Raw genomic sequence first — 17,323 nt, forward strand, 5'->3', positions numbered from 1 at the left:
CATTTGGGGCTCAGTATTCCTTCTGTATGCTTCCAGTGGTAAACCTTCATATACTAAGAGCACATTGTTCTCATGGTGGATGCAGAGGTGTATCCACAGCCATGTCGTGGGAGGCTATCGCTTAGATCACTAGCAAGACCTGGGAAGTTGGTACACAACTCAGAGACCTAAAAAAATGACATCATTAGAAATCTTCCCTTTTTGTGTGTACATTCTTCATACTCCCACTCAAGAAAAAAATTAGCATTGGCTAATTACAAACGATAAAAAGACACACAAGATGAATAAGAAAGGAAATTCATCATAGCTAAATGAAAAAAGTTAAAGAAATGGAAATTAACCTTTAAAAAATTTTGATAATGTGTGAATTTTTCATACCAGTACCTAATATTAATAGCAATGTTTCTCTTGGTTTATTCATTAAGAGAATTTTTTCAGCGTGGTTTTAATTTCTGCCCAGAAAATATATTGTTTCAGCTAGTTTTCTTTAGCTAGTATTTATTGGCAAAACAACAGAGAAACTAATTATGTTATGCCACGATTTTAATTTTTTTTCCTAAGGGCCAGTACTGTTAGATTTCCTGAGACGATCCTTCTAGAGAACACTCCTTTGATCCTTTGAACATAATTCTGGTTATGTAGCCCCCCAGCCCAGTCTTTGCAGTTATTCTACACTTGGGGTCCTATATGCCAACCACAAACTCCCAGCAAAATGTTTATTTTCAAGACTAACAAGACTGTGGAATGAAAACTGGCAGTTGCTGCCTAAACTGTAGAATTGCCTACCACTGCAACGATTCTGATAGAAATCCCCTTTCTGCTGCTAGAGCAAAACAGTATGCAATAAATAATACTGTATTTGACTTTTTTTCTATGAACCCAAGAAATAGAAGTGGAAGAAGTAGTTGAAAGTGATAGAGAACCACATTTCAGCTCAACATAAGGAAGGATTTTCTAACAGTTATAGATGTCTAAAAATGCCATTTGCTTCCTTGGAAAGTAGTGAGGTTTCTGCTTTTGGCAGTATTCAGTTACATGCTGAGCAGCCCCTTGACAAGAATGTTGGAGCAATCAAGCATTGGCCAGATGTCTGCACATATATTATAAGGTGACTTTATCCTTGAAATCTTGTAATCCTATATTGTGGGGTGTGTGTGTGTGTGTGTGTGTGTGTGTGTGTGTGTGTGCGTGTGCACGCGCATGTGCGCAATTCATCAAAATAGATCTAAGCCCAATCTTATTTGGGGGCCAGTATTTCTGATCAATATCATGATAATCACTCTGCGAAGTTGCATACTAGAGGAGCTATTCTTAACTTAGTAGTGTATTGACTTAAATAAAACCTTACAAACTCAGTACTTTCACTTTAATTACCATCCCCCACAAAAAAGAAAAAGAATCAAAAATGGAAAACCTCCAGAAATAAGAATACTATTATCAGTATTTACTGGCTAAAGTAATTTAACAAGTTCATAGAAAATAACCTTCCCCTTAAGTTATAAGCTCAAGGATTTCAAGAAAATCTGGCTACAGTATTTATTCAGTTTAATGAAGCTGAATTCCTTGTAGCTGTAACTACATTTATTTCCTATATTAACTTTACTTACTTAATGATGCCTATTCATCTTCCTAAAATGTGTTTTGTTGTGTTTTTATAGGCTGTGCTTCTGAAATTCTCATGTTTTTAAAAAGTCAAATTAAGTTTAAAAGAAGAATGAAATTCAGGGTATGGGAGAGGGCTGGGTACCAGCCCAGAGTGCATAGGGAGCCCAAGAATTCTCAAAGAAGTTTATGACAAATTAGAAACTCTCTGAACACTTAAGTGGTATACCTCCTCCACTTCAGAGACTTTATAGTCCTAAACTTAAAGAATCTGATCTTGGAGGGGCACCTGAGTGGCTCAGTTGGTTAAGCGTCTGACTTCAGCTCACATCGTGATCTCATGGTTCATGAGTTTGAGCCCCATATCAGGCTCTGCACGGACAATATGGAGCCTGCTTGGGGTTCTCTCTTTCCCTCTCTCTCTCTCTCTCTCTCTCTCTCTCTCTCTCTCTGCCCCTACCCCACTTAAGTGCTGTCTCTCTATCTCTATCAAAAATAAATAAACTTAAAAAAAACTAATATATATATATAATCATTACATGCAAATTTCTCTAGGATTGGAAAGAAGTTTTGCCTTAACATTACAACTGCAGGGCAAAAGTTTTGTTTTCACTTTTTGATTTTTTTGGTGGGATTGGTTCAGGTGACCGGGTGGTAGTAGACATTGGGAGAGGATAAGTGTCCACCACCTCAAGTTACCCCCTATTGTTTCCACTAGTTGGATACAAAGAAATTTACCTTTCTGGTTTCTTTACTTAAAAAAAAATGTGGTCAGAGTCACAGATACCTTCCTTGCCAACCCCCAGAGTTGCTCTGATGATCCAACAAAAAAGTTTATATTAAATATGCTTTGAAAACTCTAAGGTGTTATAAATGTTCACCAATACTATTGTTAACAAACATCTTGCCGCCCCCAAACCTGAAACTCACATAATGGAGAGACAGCCTAGTCTGGCAAAAGTGGTGTGGGCCTTGAACAAAACTTCAGATAGCTCAATTTTTCCCTTTGTTGTGTTTTATGTGGGCAAGTACATTAATGCCATTGAGTACAGCTTCCCCAACTGTGAAATGGAAATAAGATTATCACTTTATGAGTTTTGTTGTCGTTATAAAAAAAACTGTTAAAACATTTTAAAGTACATAAAAGTCTTTAACACATTCCCTAGCATAATTTAAATCCTAAAAAAATTAGTCCCTTAGTATTATTACTATTTTAGAAGTAGTAAAACTGCTTTTATTACAGTGTCCTAAATTTAGAAGAATCTCAAAGGTTTGCAGTTGTACTTATATGTAATTATAAATCTTTAGCTTCATAAGAGAGGCTACACTCTGGGAACCAAGACCATGACTGGAAGTAAAGCCTTTAGATCGTTTACATCCTAGTGGTAAAGATCACAGGTCTTCAGTATCATTCAACTCCTATGCTACCTCTAAAAGCCCATAGGAATTATTGGGTTTACCATTAACAAATTTCCTCAGGACTGGAGCTAAGCAAATATTAGAATCTCAGGAGCAAAAGTTTATAATTCCAGTAAAATATATTATAATGTTTGCTTTCAAATCCTTCAATGCAGGAATAAAAATTATTCGCTTATACTCCAGCTTGTTCAAAATATAGGTATACCCAATAGTATATAAAAAATGAAATCTGAGATATTCTCTAACGAAAGGTCCCAGTTAGGAAGAAAGACAAATTTTAAAACAAACAAACAAAAAATTAATCCTGGGACAAAATTATGGAGAAAATAAAGGGACATTTTTAGTTCTTCCTTCTCATTCATTTTTATTAGTTTTGTAGCTTCTTTCACATCCCAAATAAAATGGATTTCAGCATATTACGTGGAGAAGTAGAGGCAAGTCAGTAAATGGTGTCAAACTATACTATGCCAAATAAAAGTTGTGTTGAGGAATCCATGTGAATTTAATTGGTATTAGGTAAGCAGAATGCGGTACAGTGCACCACTGTAATATTTCTCTGTATGAACCAGGGTAAAATAGTAAAGTTTCATTCTTTTACCAATAGGAGAAAAATGCCCATCAGAATTAGTGATGTGATTTTATAAAATAAGTATGACTTTTTTTTTTTTACTTTCTTAGTATCTCATACTAAAAAATTTAACGTCTAGGAAGCCTTCAGAGAACATCATTTGCTAAATTGTTTAAGTTGTTTAATTAACATATGAATGGTTACCATGAACCTTCAGAGTTTTTAAACACTGATTGCCCTCTTATGTAGTTTCAATATTTCCCTAGTCTTTGTGGTATTAACTTGCTTTTTATTTTCCTGAAGAAAAGCTTTCCTAAGCAAAGCTAACTTAAGTTGGATCCTCTCCAAAAGCACACAACTGAGAATTAATGGAAATAAAACAAATGTTGTTTACTGTACTGGATAAATAAAATGTTGAGTTAAGGTTTGTTTGTTTTGTTTTTTCATTGACCCTGAGTGAGGACAAAGTACATTTGAGGTTATTCATAGTGAATACTGAATCATGAATTGACTAGGTTGACTGTTGTTGTTGTTGTTGTTGTTGTTGTTAGTTTGGAAATGGAGTTTGGGTTTTGGTTTTTTTTGGGTTTTTTTCCCCTCCAAAATTGACCAATAAATCTATTCCCTCAATAATTAACTACTCCATCCAGACTCAGGCAATGATGTCCTAATGGTCAAATTGGTTGCTTCTGTCAGCATGGTCTTACCATAGATTCTCCTTTTGAAATGCCTAAAGGAGATTTTTCAAGTGAAATAAAATTGAATTCACCCACACGTTTTCATTAAGTGCCCCAAGAAGGAAATTATGAAGCCTGTTCATTCAGAGGAATGTTGCCACATGATATAAATAGACAAAGGAGTGCTAATCAATGCTGCTACACTGCTATGAAAGGAATCTTTTTAAAAATGCTAATAACTATCTACAATTTAAAATAAGTGAGTCTATCAGATTGTCAAGGTTTTTTTTAAATTGATAAAAACTACTTTTGGCAAGTATGTGGGGAAAGGGCACCCTCTGCATCATTATTAGAGATGCAAACTGGTATATTCTTTCTGAAGAGCAGACTGGTAATACGTTGAAAAAGAAAAATTAACGTATACCCTTCAACAGAAGTAGCTCATGTCTAGGAATTAATCACTCAACTGGGGAGAGCTATTGTACAAAGGTACTCAATGCAGCATTGTCTAAAGGGGAACAATCTGGAAACAACCGAATGTCCAATAATGGGTACAGTGAAATAAAATTTGGTAGGAAAATACAAAGGGATATTGTGCTGCCATTAGCACAATCCAAATCCATATCCAATCCATATCCCAAAGGGATATTGTGCTGCTTCAGATTCTCTGTCTCCCTCTTCTACCCTTCCCCCTTTCACACACTCTCTTTCTCTCTGTCTCAGAATAAATAAATAAACATTAAAAAATGAAAAAAAATACTGTATGATCATCTTAATAGATGAAGAAAAAGCATTTGATTTTTTTTTTAATATCTATTCCTAATAGACTAGGAATAGAAGGAATTTATTTAATCTGTTTAAAGGGTTTCTATGAATTTAGTAGAAAAATCTTGAAAGTTTTTCCTTTAAGACTGGGAATAAGACAAAGATGCTCCATCACCACTTTTATTCTGCACTGAACTGAACTGGATGTCCTGACAAGTATAATCAGACAAGAAAAAAAGATGCAAAATGTATAACAAATGGAAAGGAGAAAAACAAAATATCCTTATCTGAAAACAACATAATTGTGGAAATCCAAAAGAATCTACCAAAAAGCTATGAGAATTATTGAATAAATTTAGTAAGGCCCTGAATACAAGATTGGTAAAAAATTAATTGTATACATGTATCTAGCAACCAACAGTTAGAAAATGAATTTTGAAAGGGGTATCATTTACACCAGTAACAAAAAAAATCTAGGAATAAATCTAACCAACAATATGTAAAAATCTTTATGCAGAAATTACTGAGAGAAATGAAAGAAAAACAAAATCTTTATAAGGATATGTGATGTTCATGGATTTAGGTTTCAATATTCTAAACATGTGCATTCTCTCCAAATTTCTCTATACCTTTAATCCAATTCCAACTAAAATGCCAGTGGGTTATTGTTGTGGAAATGGACAAGTTGATCCCCAATAAGTTCAGATGGCAATGTGAGCAGGCAAAAGTATTAATTCAAAAACAAAGCAACAAAAGCCAGGTGTTGACAAGAACGTGAGCCAACAAGGACTGCTGATGGGAGGTGCAAACTGGAACTACCAACCTGGAAAACTGCTTGGTGCTGTGTCCTGACAATCCCATAGGAATGCGAACATGGATGTACAACAGCAAAATTCATCATAGCCGGAAACGGAACACAACCCACATGTCTATCAGTAGTAGAATGAATAAATCAACTGTGGCATATTCATATAATTAAAAAAATGAGCTACTTCTAAATTTTTTTTTTCAACGTTTATTTATTTTTGGGACAGAGAGAGACAGAGCATGAACGGGGGAGGGGCAGAGAGAGAGGGAGACACAGAATCAGAAACGGGCTCCAGGCTCTGAGCCATCAGCCCAGAGCCTGACGCGGGGCTCGAACTCCCGGACCGCGAGATCGTGACCTGGCTGAAGTCGGACGCTTAACCGACTGCACCACCCAGGCGCCCCTGAAAAAAATGAGCTACTTCTATACGCAACAACATGAAGAGTCTCACAGACGTGATGTGGAGTAAAAGAGGACAAATACAAAAGAATATATATTGTCTGATTCCATTCACATGAAACTGAAGGAAAGGTCATGTGCAATGACAGAAGTGCTGATAGCAGTGCATTGGGGTGTGGAGTATAAGTGGGAAGGGAATTGAGTAATTCTGGGGTGCTGGTAATATTCTCTTCTTTAATCTTAAATTGTAAATATGTGATTTATACACTTCTAAGTGATTAAGCATAAAAAACATTTTTTAACATGCAAAAATAATCAGGAAGATTCTGAAGAAGGTAAAATATGGGAAAATCTAGATCTATAAAATATTACAATGTATTATGGATCTACATTAATTAAAAAGAGATGTTATTAGTAGAAGAATAGATAACAATAGAAACAAAGAGCAGACCTAGAAATGGACCTAAATGGAAAATGGAACTTCTGTATAATGTGTATATAAACAGTTACTTCTAATTTTGGTCAGTGCTAGATTTCAATAAACTGAGTGACTAAATCAAGTTAAAATCCTGAGTTTTCCAACAGAAGCAAATCTCCAAAACAATTAATACCATGAGTCTCCATGTAAAATGTATAGGGCAAATTCCCATTATGTCTCAACAACCAACAGAAAAAGAAAAAAACTGACTTACCAAATACTTTTTTTCCTTTACATGTGAGGAATAGATTAAAGTTGGGGGTGGGAGCAGGGAGGAGGGGTGGGCAGGGATAACTGATTTTGTTGCTATCTGAACAAAATCCAACAGTTGATCACACCCTTTACTTTGTAATCTATATTGAGTCAGAGAGGTGTTTTGTTAAACTGGTACGGGATTGTAAAAGAATATATATATATATATATATATATATATATATATATATATATATCCTTTTAAGTGATAGAAACCTTACCTCAAACCAAAAAGTGATTTCTTGGTCTTTTTTTTAAGTTTATTTCTTTATTTTTGAGAATGAAAGAGCATGCACAAGTTGGGGAAGGGCAGAGAGAGAGAGAGAGAGAATCCCAAGCAGGCTCAGCACTGTCAACACAGAGCCTGATGTGAGGGTTGAACTCATAAACCTTGAGATCATGCATCACCTGAGCTGAAATCAAGAGTTGGATGCTTCACGAACTGAGTCACCCAGGCATCCCTTGTTTTTTTGTTTGTTTTTTGTTTTTTGGTTTTTTTTTTTTTTTTTTTTACCATCAGTACTTCATTATGATGTATGTTCTAGCCAGTAAAATTTGAAAGAGTAAAAGAAACAACATATAGGAACTGGAAAGAAAGAAACAAATTCTCATTGTTTATATGTATATGTTATCTCTGTCTACTTAGAAAACCTTAAAATTGTCTACTTCAGGTACTGAGAATACAGGGAAAAAATCATGTTTAAACTGGCATGTTGCAGAAAATTGGTAATAAATTTTTATCTTTTTGTTTCATTAAACATTGATCTACAAATTAATTTGTCATATCTTTTTTTAAATTTAAGTGCTAGTTGACGTATAGTGTAATAATGATTTGAGGAGTAGAATTTAGTGATTCATCACTTGCATATAACACCCAGTGCTCATCCCAACAAATGTCCTCCATAGTGCCCATCACCCATTTAGCCCATTCCCCCACCCAACACCTCTCCAGCCACCCTCAGTTTGTTCTCTGTCTTTAAGAGTCTCTTACGGTTTGACTCCCTCTCTGTTTTTATCTTATTTTTCTTTCTGTTCCCCTATGTTCATCTGTCTTTTTAATTCAAAAGTCCAAGGATAGATTTTGCTTTGGGAGAGGTCGAACACAGATTAAGCAGTGTCATCAGGACATGGCTTCTCTTTCAGAGAGCTATTTCCCCTTAATCACAAGGTGACTAACAGCAGCTCCTGGCCTGCATCCTACTTTCTCACACAGTGAAAAGGTGGGGGTGTTTGTCCCAGCATTTCCTGCCAAGATCTCACTGTACTTCTTTGGCTCTGAATGCACCACACCTATTTCTGCACCAAACATGCTGACTAGAGAAATGCGTTGATTTGAGTGGTTTAGTCCTAAATCATATATTCTATATCTGAGTATGGAAGTGTCAGCATGTGATCTGAGAGTGGGGAAGAAGAGGGATCCCAGGGAAATCGGGGTGTGACCACCAAGAAGAAGCCAAATGGATGCTAGATGGTGAAATGTCCTCTCTACAGTACTTGGGATGGGGACAGGAGAAGAGGCTCTATGAATTTAATCTTGCATGTGTTTATTAATGTTAGAAACTGGATAGCTGCTATGAACTGAATGTTTGTGCCCCCCATCCAAATTCATATGTTGAAGTCCTACCCCCTAGTGTGGTGGTATGTACTGGTGGGGCTTTGGGAGCTGATTAGGTCATGAGGGTGGAACCTTCATGAATGAGATTCATGCATGCCCTTACAAGAAGAGACATGAGAGAGATGATCTCTTTTTCTACCATGTGAAGACACAGCAAGCAGGCTGCTATTTGCAAACCAGAGAGAGTTCTCACCAGAACCTAATTGGCTGGCACTTTGATCTTGGACTTTTCAACCTCCAGAACTGTGAGAAATAAATTTCTGTTGTTTTAACCACTCAGTATTGTATTTTGCTATGACAGACTGAGCAAATGAAGACAGTGGCCAAATCTCGTTTTCTGCAAAAGTAAAGATTTGATGAGGTAGCAAAGTGCTCCCTATCCCCTTTATTTTCTCCCATGGTTTTAAGTTTTTGGTGGTTATTTGGGTGACAGTGTTTATTAAGATGAGCAGGCCTAGAATGTGAAACAAGTTCTCAGGATAATTGATGATCACTACCACTGAAGAAAGACCATCTTGTACCACAGGAGCTGTGTCTTTTTTAATCCTTTATTTCTATTACTGGCTTTAAATAATGTTTCTGACAAGATTCTGCTTTTCTTTCTGTCAACTCTCGGTAAGCAGGTATTGGGCATTATTTGTGGGGCCATAAATACGTTACATGAAAAAATAATGAGTCCTTAAAAAGTCAAGAGAAATGCCTCCAGAGACATTTACCTAACACGGTGATTTATGTAGGTCTGAGAATGAAGTTTCAGAAACTTCCAAATGAAAATTCTGGAACATAAACTAAAGTCTCTTCCAAATATGTGTTTCTTGTAGCCTCTGGACACATTTCCCTTTTACTTCTAATGTGGAAGCTGGAGAACGTTTTTCATGTTCAACTTAAATTGTTTAGTTAATGATCTAAGAATAACTCTTGGGAGCATCCTTCTGCATAGCGTGTTATTACTCCATTCCTCTGACTGAATTTGATGTATCTATTGTGTTCTCATTGCATAAACTGATCCCTGGGATTAATCATTTTCTTTTTACCAGCTAGAAATTGTAGACATTTAATGGATATACCTACATCAGTCAATTTAATGAGTCTCATTGTCTCGGGTTTGAAATATACTGATCATTCTGATATTGAAATATAACTGACATTCATTCTTATTCCAAGTTTTCAAGTTTTCCAAGTTTGTCCCTCCTGCCTACCTGAGGAAGGCAATCTAGCTAAAACTTTTTTTGAACAGTTTTCAGGGCCTAGGAACTCAAGTGCATCTACTGAGTAATGTCAGAAGCAGCCACACCATCTTTGCAACCTTTCCTAAAGTACACCTTAAGCAGTCACTGAGTTTCAGTTTTAGACCAAGGAATAGTCTTTCATCCTTGTAGGAACTGTTCTATGAAGGATCATGGTGGTTAATATACCCAGGTATATCTCTGGCTGCCTTGTAGCTGGAAAGGAAGATGGGATGTTGACATGGCTGCCACATCTGTCCCTGGGTAGAGAGCCAGGGTAGAGTTAGAGGGCCTGACAGGGTAGTCAGGGGGCCTGCACCCACCCCTCCAGAAGCTGCACACACAGATAAAAGAAAACCATCCACTCACCAAAACAGTCACAAGATATTAAGTGGATTCAAACCTGAGTCATAATTAATGGTTTTTGGTTTCTGTTTTGTTTTCAGCTGTTTGAATTTATGAACTTCTTGGCTGAGAATGTCATCTTCTGTTACATGGGCCTGGCGCTGTTCACGTTCCAGAATCATATCTTTAATGCTCTTTTTATACTCGGAGCCTTTGTATCCTTTGAAATACAGAACGTGGAGTGATGAGGGAAAAGAATAAACTACTTACTTTTACTCATTCTGTTAAATTGTTAAAGTAATTTCCTCAAGTTTACTGCAAGCCTCAAATTCCTGGCAGATACGTAATTTCTAGTTAGGAGAGAAAAGATGCTAAGAAATTCAGACCTTTATTAAGTGCTTATGGTTCAAGATAAGAAGTTTGGAAAATACTGAGAGAAATAAACGAGGAAAACTAAAGGAGAATAGAATACTTGAAAATAAATATTCAAAAGATATTGATTTTCTGAATATTCAGAGTATGTTTTTAAATTATAAATCATTTACATAAAAATATGTCAATCCATTCTTTATAGAGAAATATACTTAATCTGCAGTAGAATGTGTCAGAATATAGCCAAGATTACTAAGCTTTAGAAATATTTTCATTAGAAGATGGTAAAATCTTTTCTCCAGTGAAGACTTTGAAAATAGGATACACAGAGTAAAAATCAGATGAAATTGGCATTATGGATGTGCTTTCAATGTCTTAATCATTGTGTACATGTAAGTCTGTTTTAATAAGATAGCCCTTTCCTATAAGTAAAATAACAAAATGTAGGCCTTACTTTTAATGCAGAGGACTTTGGGAGCTCTAGGCCTGGGGTATAAGCATTCCCCAGTAGGAATGGATGTCTGTCTGAAAGGATGGTGAGGTGCTGGGGATGTCTCCAAGGACAGTCAGCAACTGTTGTCCTTCTTTCCACTTAGGAACTAGGCAGATGTCCTATCAGATCACAGGCAGGTGATCTTGACAGCCAGGAGAGCTGACCGCACTTCTGTAAGCCCTGCTCCAGCTAAGCACCTGCATTTGCCTCTTGTCCTCTTTTCACTGAACATTCAGCTGAACTCTCCAATCTCATCAACCCTACATCATGGACGGTAGCTCCCTCTTCCCAAATAACTGCATCCTATTTAAGGGCAAACTGGGATAGACAGACTATCAGGGCAGGAGTCCTGGGTGACAAAAGGGGAGAGATGACTCCCACCAATATTTTCCTAGATTTTAACCTACAAAGCTTGGACTTCAGCACAATACCTCCTAAAGCAGCAGCTGCATTATACATCTAGACAAGCAATTCCTCTTAAAGTCAAATCAACTAAAAGAAAAACGGAAGTGAAGCTTGCTAGATACAGGGAGTATAAACTAATGGAAAGTAAGATGGCAATCATGAGCAGAAGTACATTTATCCTTTCTAAAGTGCTGCTTGAGAAGATAATGCCACAGCCTCTGAACGGTCTCTGCCTCACATTTGGTGGCAGAGTTGAGCAAAGAGTCAGTCATCAGCAACATAAATGTGATGAGAAAATTTCCAGTGATTGAAATGATATGGGGCTAACAATTCTAAACCAAGTAGATATTCAAAGAAAAGCAGAGTTCTCTATTATTTCTGGAAAGGAGTTGACATTTAAAGATGAGTTTTGGCAGCAAGTTGGACATACACGTATTGACATATTTGTCCCTGTTTTCTGGGTCATAAAATAGAGAAGCTTAAGAACGTAACAATGACAGCCCAAGGACTGGCACCCTCAATTGTAGCATTTTCCTCAATGTTTTTCCTTGCTTATCTATAGCTGGCAATTTTTCTGGCCAGAGCCTGCAACATATACCCCCTCTCCTTCCTCCTGAATCTGGGCCGAAAACAGAAGATCCCCTGGAATTTTCAGCACATGATGATGTTTTCAGGTATGTGAACTGTTGTGTGTTAGCACTACTGTTTTCTCATACTTTTACAGCACCTGGAAAGCAGGAGACATAGAGACCTCCTGATTCTCTTACCCCCATGGCATCTACTACTCTTTACCCCATCATTACCTAGTGCCATGCTGGTACTCCATAAGTTCTGAGCAACAGGGGGATTTCTCTTTCCAGAAGGAAAATAAAACTGAAGTATCTGCCAGAAACTGGCCTAGAATGGGTATTAGACGTTCCCCTAACTTATTTCAGATCAATTTTCATATCAGAGAATTTGCATAGTCATTTCACAAATTGCATACTTGAAGGTAAACAGTATGTAAATGGTGCCACATTTGTCCAGTGTTAAGACTTCTCCTTAGAGGGTCGCTGGGTGGCTCAGTAGGTTAAGTGTCTGACTTCGGCTCAGGTCATGATCTTACAGTTCGTGCATTCAAGCTCCTCATTTGGCTCTGTGCTGACAGCTCAGAGCCTGGCACCTGCTTTGGATTCCATGTCTCCCTGTGTCTCTTTCCCTCCCCTGCTCTCTTGCTCTCTCTCTCTCTCTCAAAAATAAATAAACATTAAAAAAAAAAAGACTTCTCTTTAAAATCCCTGTTCCTTCCCTATGCAAAACTCCAGGAACTTCCCATAGTTAATACACAAGTAACTCATATCTAAGTATGTTCAGTTATTAGTTGAGAAAACAGGTATTAATTGTGCACTTACCTATTGCCCAGAGCAGTTCTAAACACGGGTGTATTAACTGACAAGCTCTCTGCTCTCAAAAAGCTATGTTCTACTTATTTAAACCATACCTGAAGGTACCTTATTCCAAAAGAAAATAAACCAAATGAATTTTCTGACCCTGAACTACTCTGGGAATGGTGATTTCTTTCTGTTCAATCAATTTTCCTACCAGCAGTCTTTCCTTATTCAGAAAGCTTTTTCCTTACATGCCTTCTATGTGTGAATACACTTACGTTACCCTCAGAGGCAGTTCGTGGGAATATATGTGAGAGTATAATAAACACTCATAGAATAGAGCAAACAAATAGAATTTGGGGCATACAAGGGGATATGGAAAAACTGAGGGAAACTATCATTTATTGAATATCTACTATCTGCCGCTCACTATAGATCAGTTCTATGAAGTATATATTAAGCCACTTTGTAGATGGAGAAACTGAAGTTCAGAACCTCACACAGGTTGTGTAACTTGGCCAAGGAACAAAGCATTCCTAAATCCAGGTCTGTGAGACTCCACTTTGAACCCACCCAAGTGTCTCAAAATCCACATTTTCAGAAGTAGTACTAGGAATAAAAGGCTTGTTTCACCTTCAGTTCCCTTGTAGCCTGTTCCACACAGTAAGGGGTGGGTAGTTCCCAGGTTGAGAAGGAGTTATTTAATCAAGTATGGAAAAAAAATGAAGACCCAGAGTTTAAAATTGCCCTTGTGTGGGCCTCTGACCATGCTTCCCTCCATTTCCAGATATGCCGAAGTGAAAGAGTCATAAAGAGAATAAGTTCAACTGACAGGTGATCTTTGACTTAGAACAGCAATGAACTTTGGAAATGAGTTGACTTCTATTATGGGTAAACAAAGGCAAGTTTGATCATTTGTAAATAGGAAGTCAGCACTGAGCTGCACTTTTGCAACCCAATTCTGGAGCTGGAAAGCACTTTTCCTTCCTTCCCATCAAAACATCTGTAGTTTTACTCCAGAGAATAACTACTTTGGCTTATTTTTAAAACTCAAGTATTATATTTTAAACAATGCTTTATTTTACAAAGATCACTTCTGAGAAAGGTGTGAGGTTTGGGATAGCCATGTCAGGGTGTGAAGTGCCTGCCCAAATGGCCACCTGGCTTGATGGTTCCTCCAGGGTTTGGCACCTTCTGTGTTTGCTTAGCTTTAGGAGTAAAGCTGTGCTAAAAACTGAGGCCAGCAGTATGTATGACCCAGGGATGTGGGTAGGCCCAGAATTTTTTTTAAAACTCTTTTGTTTTAATTGTTTTAATGCTTATTTTTGAGAGAGAGATAGATACACTGAAAGAGCATGAGCAGGGGAGGGGCAGAGAGAGAGGGAGACACAGAATCCAAAGCAAACTCCAGGCTCTGTTCTGTCAGCACAGAGCCTGATGCAGGGCTTGAACCCATAGACCTTGAGATCATGACCTAAGCCAAAGTCAGACACTTAACCAACTGAGCCACCCAGGCCCTCCTAGGAGGCCCAGAATTTGATGGTATCTTTATGATATTCTAAAGCCAGGAGTCAGCAAACTATGACCTTTGAACCAAAGCTAGCCCACACCAATTTTGTAAATAAAGTTGAAACACAGCTACACTGTTTTGTTTATATACTGTCTTGTCTGTTTTTGCATTATAAAGGCAGAGTTGACTTGTTGCGACAGAAACCGCATGGCCCACAAAACATAAAATATTTACTATCTGGCCTTGTTCTAAAGCATCTTCACCCTCTAGGGGGACAACAATAACCCCCATGACATAAAGGGAGTTGATATTATTAGTTTAATTCAGGAGAATGCCAATCAGCTAGTTCCAATTACCAAAAAGACTATCATGCCAAATTTTTAGGACACCTACTGTACATGATTATAATCGAGAGACTGACACCCATTGTCTTCCACACTGAGCATCTGTGTCATCTGCTGGGCATCAGTCACTCACTGTTAGCAGTTCAGCAGCTTGACCTCAAAGTCAAAGTGGGCTTCTTTTTATAAATTTGACTAGATTTTTGTTTTGTATGCTGTTCACATTGAAGTGAATCTGAACAACAAAGAGATTGGGTTACTTATTCTATTTTTAATGCCATTTTAATTACAAGTTAATAATATTGATGATATTCCCAATATGATGGGAAAAACATTGGATTTTCCACTAAAAAGCTATCTTCCTAGCTTTAAAATGAAGAAATTGGGGCGCCTGGGTGGCGCAGTCGGTTAAGCGTCCGACTTCAGCCAGGTCACGATCTCGCGGTCCGTGAGTTCGAGCCCCGCGTCAGGCTCTGGGCTGATGGCTCAGAGCCTGGAGCCTGTTTCCGATTCTGTGTCTCCCTCGCTCTCTGCCCCTCCCCCGTTCATGCTCTGTCTCTCTCTGTCCCAAAAATAAATAAACGTTGAAAAAAAAAATTTTAAAAGTCACTCTAACCTTTCTAAGACCTTTTAGGAGCAATGAGTTGAGACTCAGATATAGACCAAGGTAGGCTAGGCATTATTAGTCTCTTGCAGATTAAAAAGACAGAGAGACAGAGTGAGTGAGACATAGAGAGATTGGTTATCTTGCCCACAATCTCACAACCAATTAGAGATGAAAATGAGACTTGAACCCAAGCCTCTTGACTTCAAATTTAGAGCCTTCTTACCCACATGACACTACTTCAGATTTACCCTCAAGTTCAAGAGAATTAAAACCAGGCCCTTCCTAACATAGGCCAATCCCAACATGTCTAACATGTCTCTCAAGCAAACCCAGTCATTGACCATTTTACAACAAATCAAACATTTGGGTGACACCCTTCCCAACCATCAGTTCAAGTTGTACACTGTGCCTACTGACCCCCATTGGAGTGTAGGAAGCATCAGGTGAGTTCACCATGTGCAGGGCAGTATTTGTCTTCAGAAAAGACTCAGCTTTGATTTTCTGTGTGAATTTTGACATGTTCTACCTTCACTCAGGATCTAAAATTTTAAATGTATTTGCCAGGAGATAAATAATTTAAGAGGTCAACTTAAGGTAACATAAGCCAGAGGAGGAGGTAAAGAAGCAGATCACATAGCACACTGTCTAGCATTTTGGGGGCGTATGACAACAACACCCAGAAACCAGAAGAGAAAGCCAGTCCCTTTAAAGAATATTTGCTTTAGGGGAGCCTGGATGGCTCAGTCAGTTAAGCATCTGACTCTTGATTTCAGCTCAGATCATGATCTCAAGGTTTGTGAGACTGAGCCCCACATCAGGCTCTGCACACTGATTGTGGAGCCTGCTTGGGAATCTCTCGCTCCCTCTCTCTCTTGCCCCTCCTCTGCTCTCTCTCTCTCTCAAAAAATAAATAAAATAATACAAAAATTTAAAAATATTTGCTTTATAATATAGCCTAATGTTCTTAACTATGCCTAGAGTAGTTTGAGTTACCCAATAAGAAGTATGGCTTTAGTAGCCCTCTGGCAGAATCCAGTTGTCCATACTCCAAAAATACATTTATTTGGAGCCTTTCTTTACATAGTTCAAAACACTTTTCAGAGTCCTGTAGAGATTGTAAACAATGACCCTTTATTTAAAATGGGGTGTGGACTTATTTACACATTTACTCATTCACAGTCTCCAACTATTTATTCAGCAGACATTCAATGACACACTCTTGGGTAGGTATTTAGGAACAAACACAGAGATATGGACCCTGCCCTTAAGAGACTTGCAGCCTAGAGAGAGCTTGGCTTTGTGTGGACTAAATTTGGTTCACTAAGACAGTGCACCTCAGGTGGTTCAAAACTCAGTCAAGGGGCACCTGGGTGGCTCAGTCAATTAAGTATCTGACCCTTGATTTTGCCTCAGGTCATGATCTCGAAGGTTGTGAGTTCAAGTCCCATATCGAGCTCTGTGCTGACGGCGCAGAGCCTGCTTGGGATTCTCTCTCTCTCTACTCTCTCTCTCTCTGCCCCTACCCCTGCTCATGCTCTCTCTCTCTCCAAATAAATAAATAAACTTAAAATATATTCAAAACCCAGTCAGATCAGAACAAGAACTTTGTCTTAATCGATTACACCTATCATCTAATAAATCCTCTTCTATCATCTTTACCCTCACCCTCTGCATACCCTTTTGGCACTGGGCAGGAGGATAGCTGGCAATGCCTGCCTAACAGAAGTGGATTCACTTGTAAAGCCAAAGAAGCTTATGCCTCAGGCTTCCTCATTCACACGGGCCCCTTCCAAGATCCTGGAGGGGCCCTGGAAGTGTGTCTGATGGTATATAAAGTTGGTAAAAGATTTTTTTTTGTATTATTTTTCTTAAAGAGGGTGCCCCAGATATATAAATTTCCCCTGGAGGTGAAAGTTTACAAAGGGATCCCGCTATTTATCACCCATCTCCTGGCAGTGAGTGGGGCCTGCAGTGAGCATTGAAACAAGGGCTTGGTGCCGAGTAGATTGCAGTGTTTTTGAGTAAAGCTCACATTGTTCATGGGTGACAGCGCTACTGCCATCTCCACCCCAGT

General features: G+C 38.1%; 1 protein-coding gene across 13 annotated transcripts in view; it reads left to right on the forward strand.

Annotated features, from left to right (window-relative positions):
- Positions 1-17,323, forward strand: part of SLC9A9 (solute carrier family 9 member A9) — a 693,980-nt gene that overhangs the window by 454,784 nt on the left and 221,873 nt on the right. For all 13 annotated transcript variants that reach the window (XM_023260486.2, XM_023260485.2, XM_019810605.3 and 10 more), the window contains 2 exons: positions 10,256-10,369; positions 11,987-12,098. In XM_023260486.2, coding sequence (XP_023116254.1) covers positions 10,256-10,369; positions 11,987-12,098 — 226 coding nt within the window. The remainder of the gene's footprint in view (positions 1-10,255; positions 10,370-11,986; positions 12,099-17,323) is intronic.

The sequence above is a fragment of the Felis catus genome, chromosome C2 (assembly GCF_018350175.1).
Source record: "Felis catus isolate Fca126 chromosome C2, F.catus_Fca126_mat1.0, whole genome shotgun sequence".
NCBI classification, from domain to species: domain Eukaryota; kingdom Metazoa; phylum Chordata; class Mammalia; order Carnivora; family Felidae; genus Felis; species Felis catus.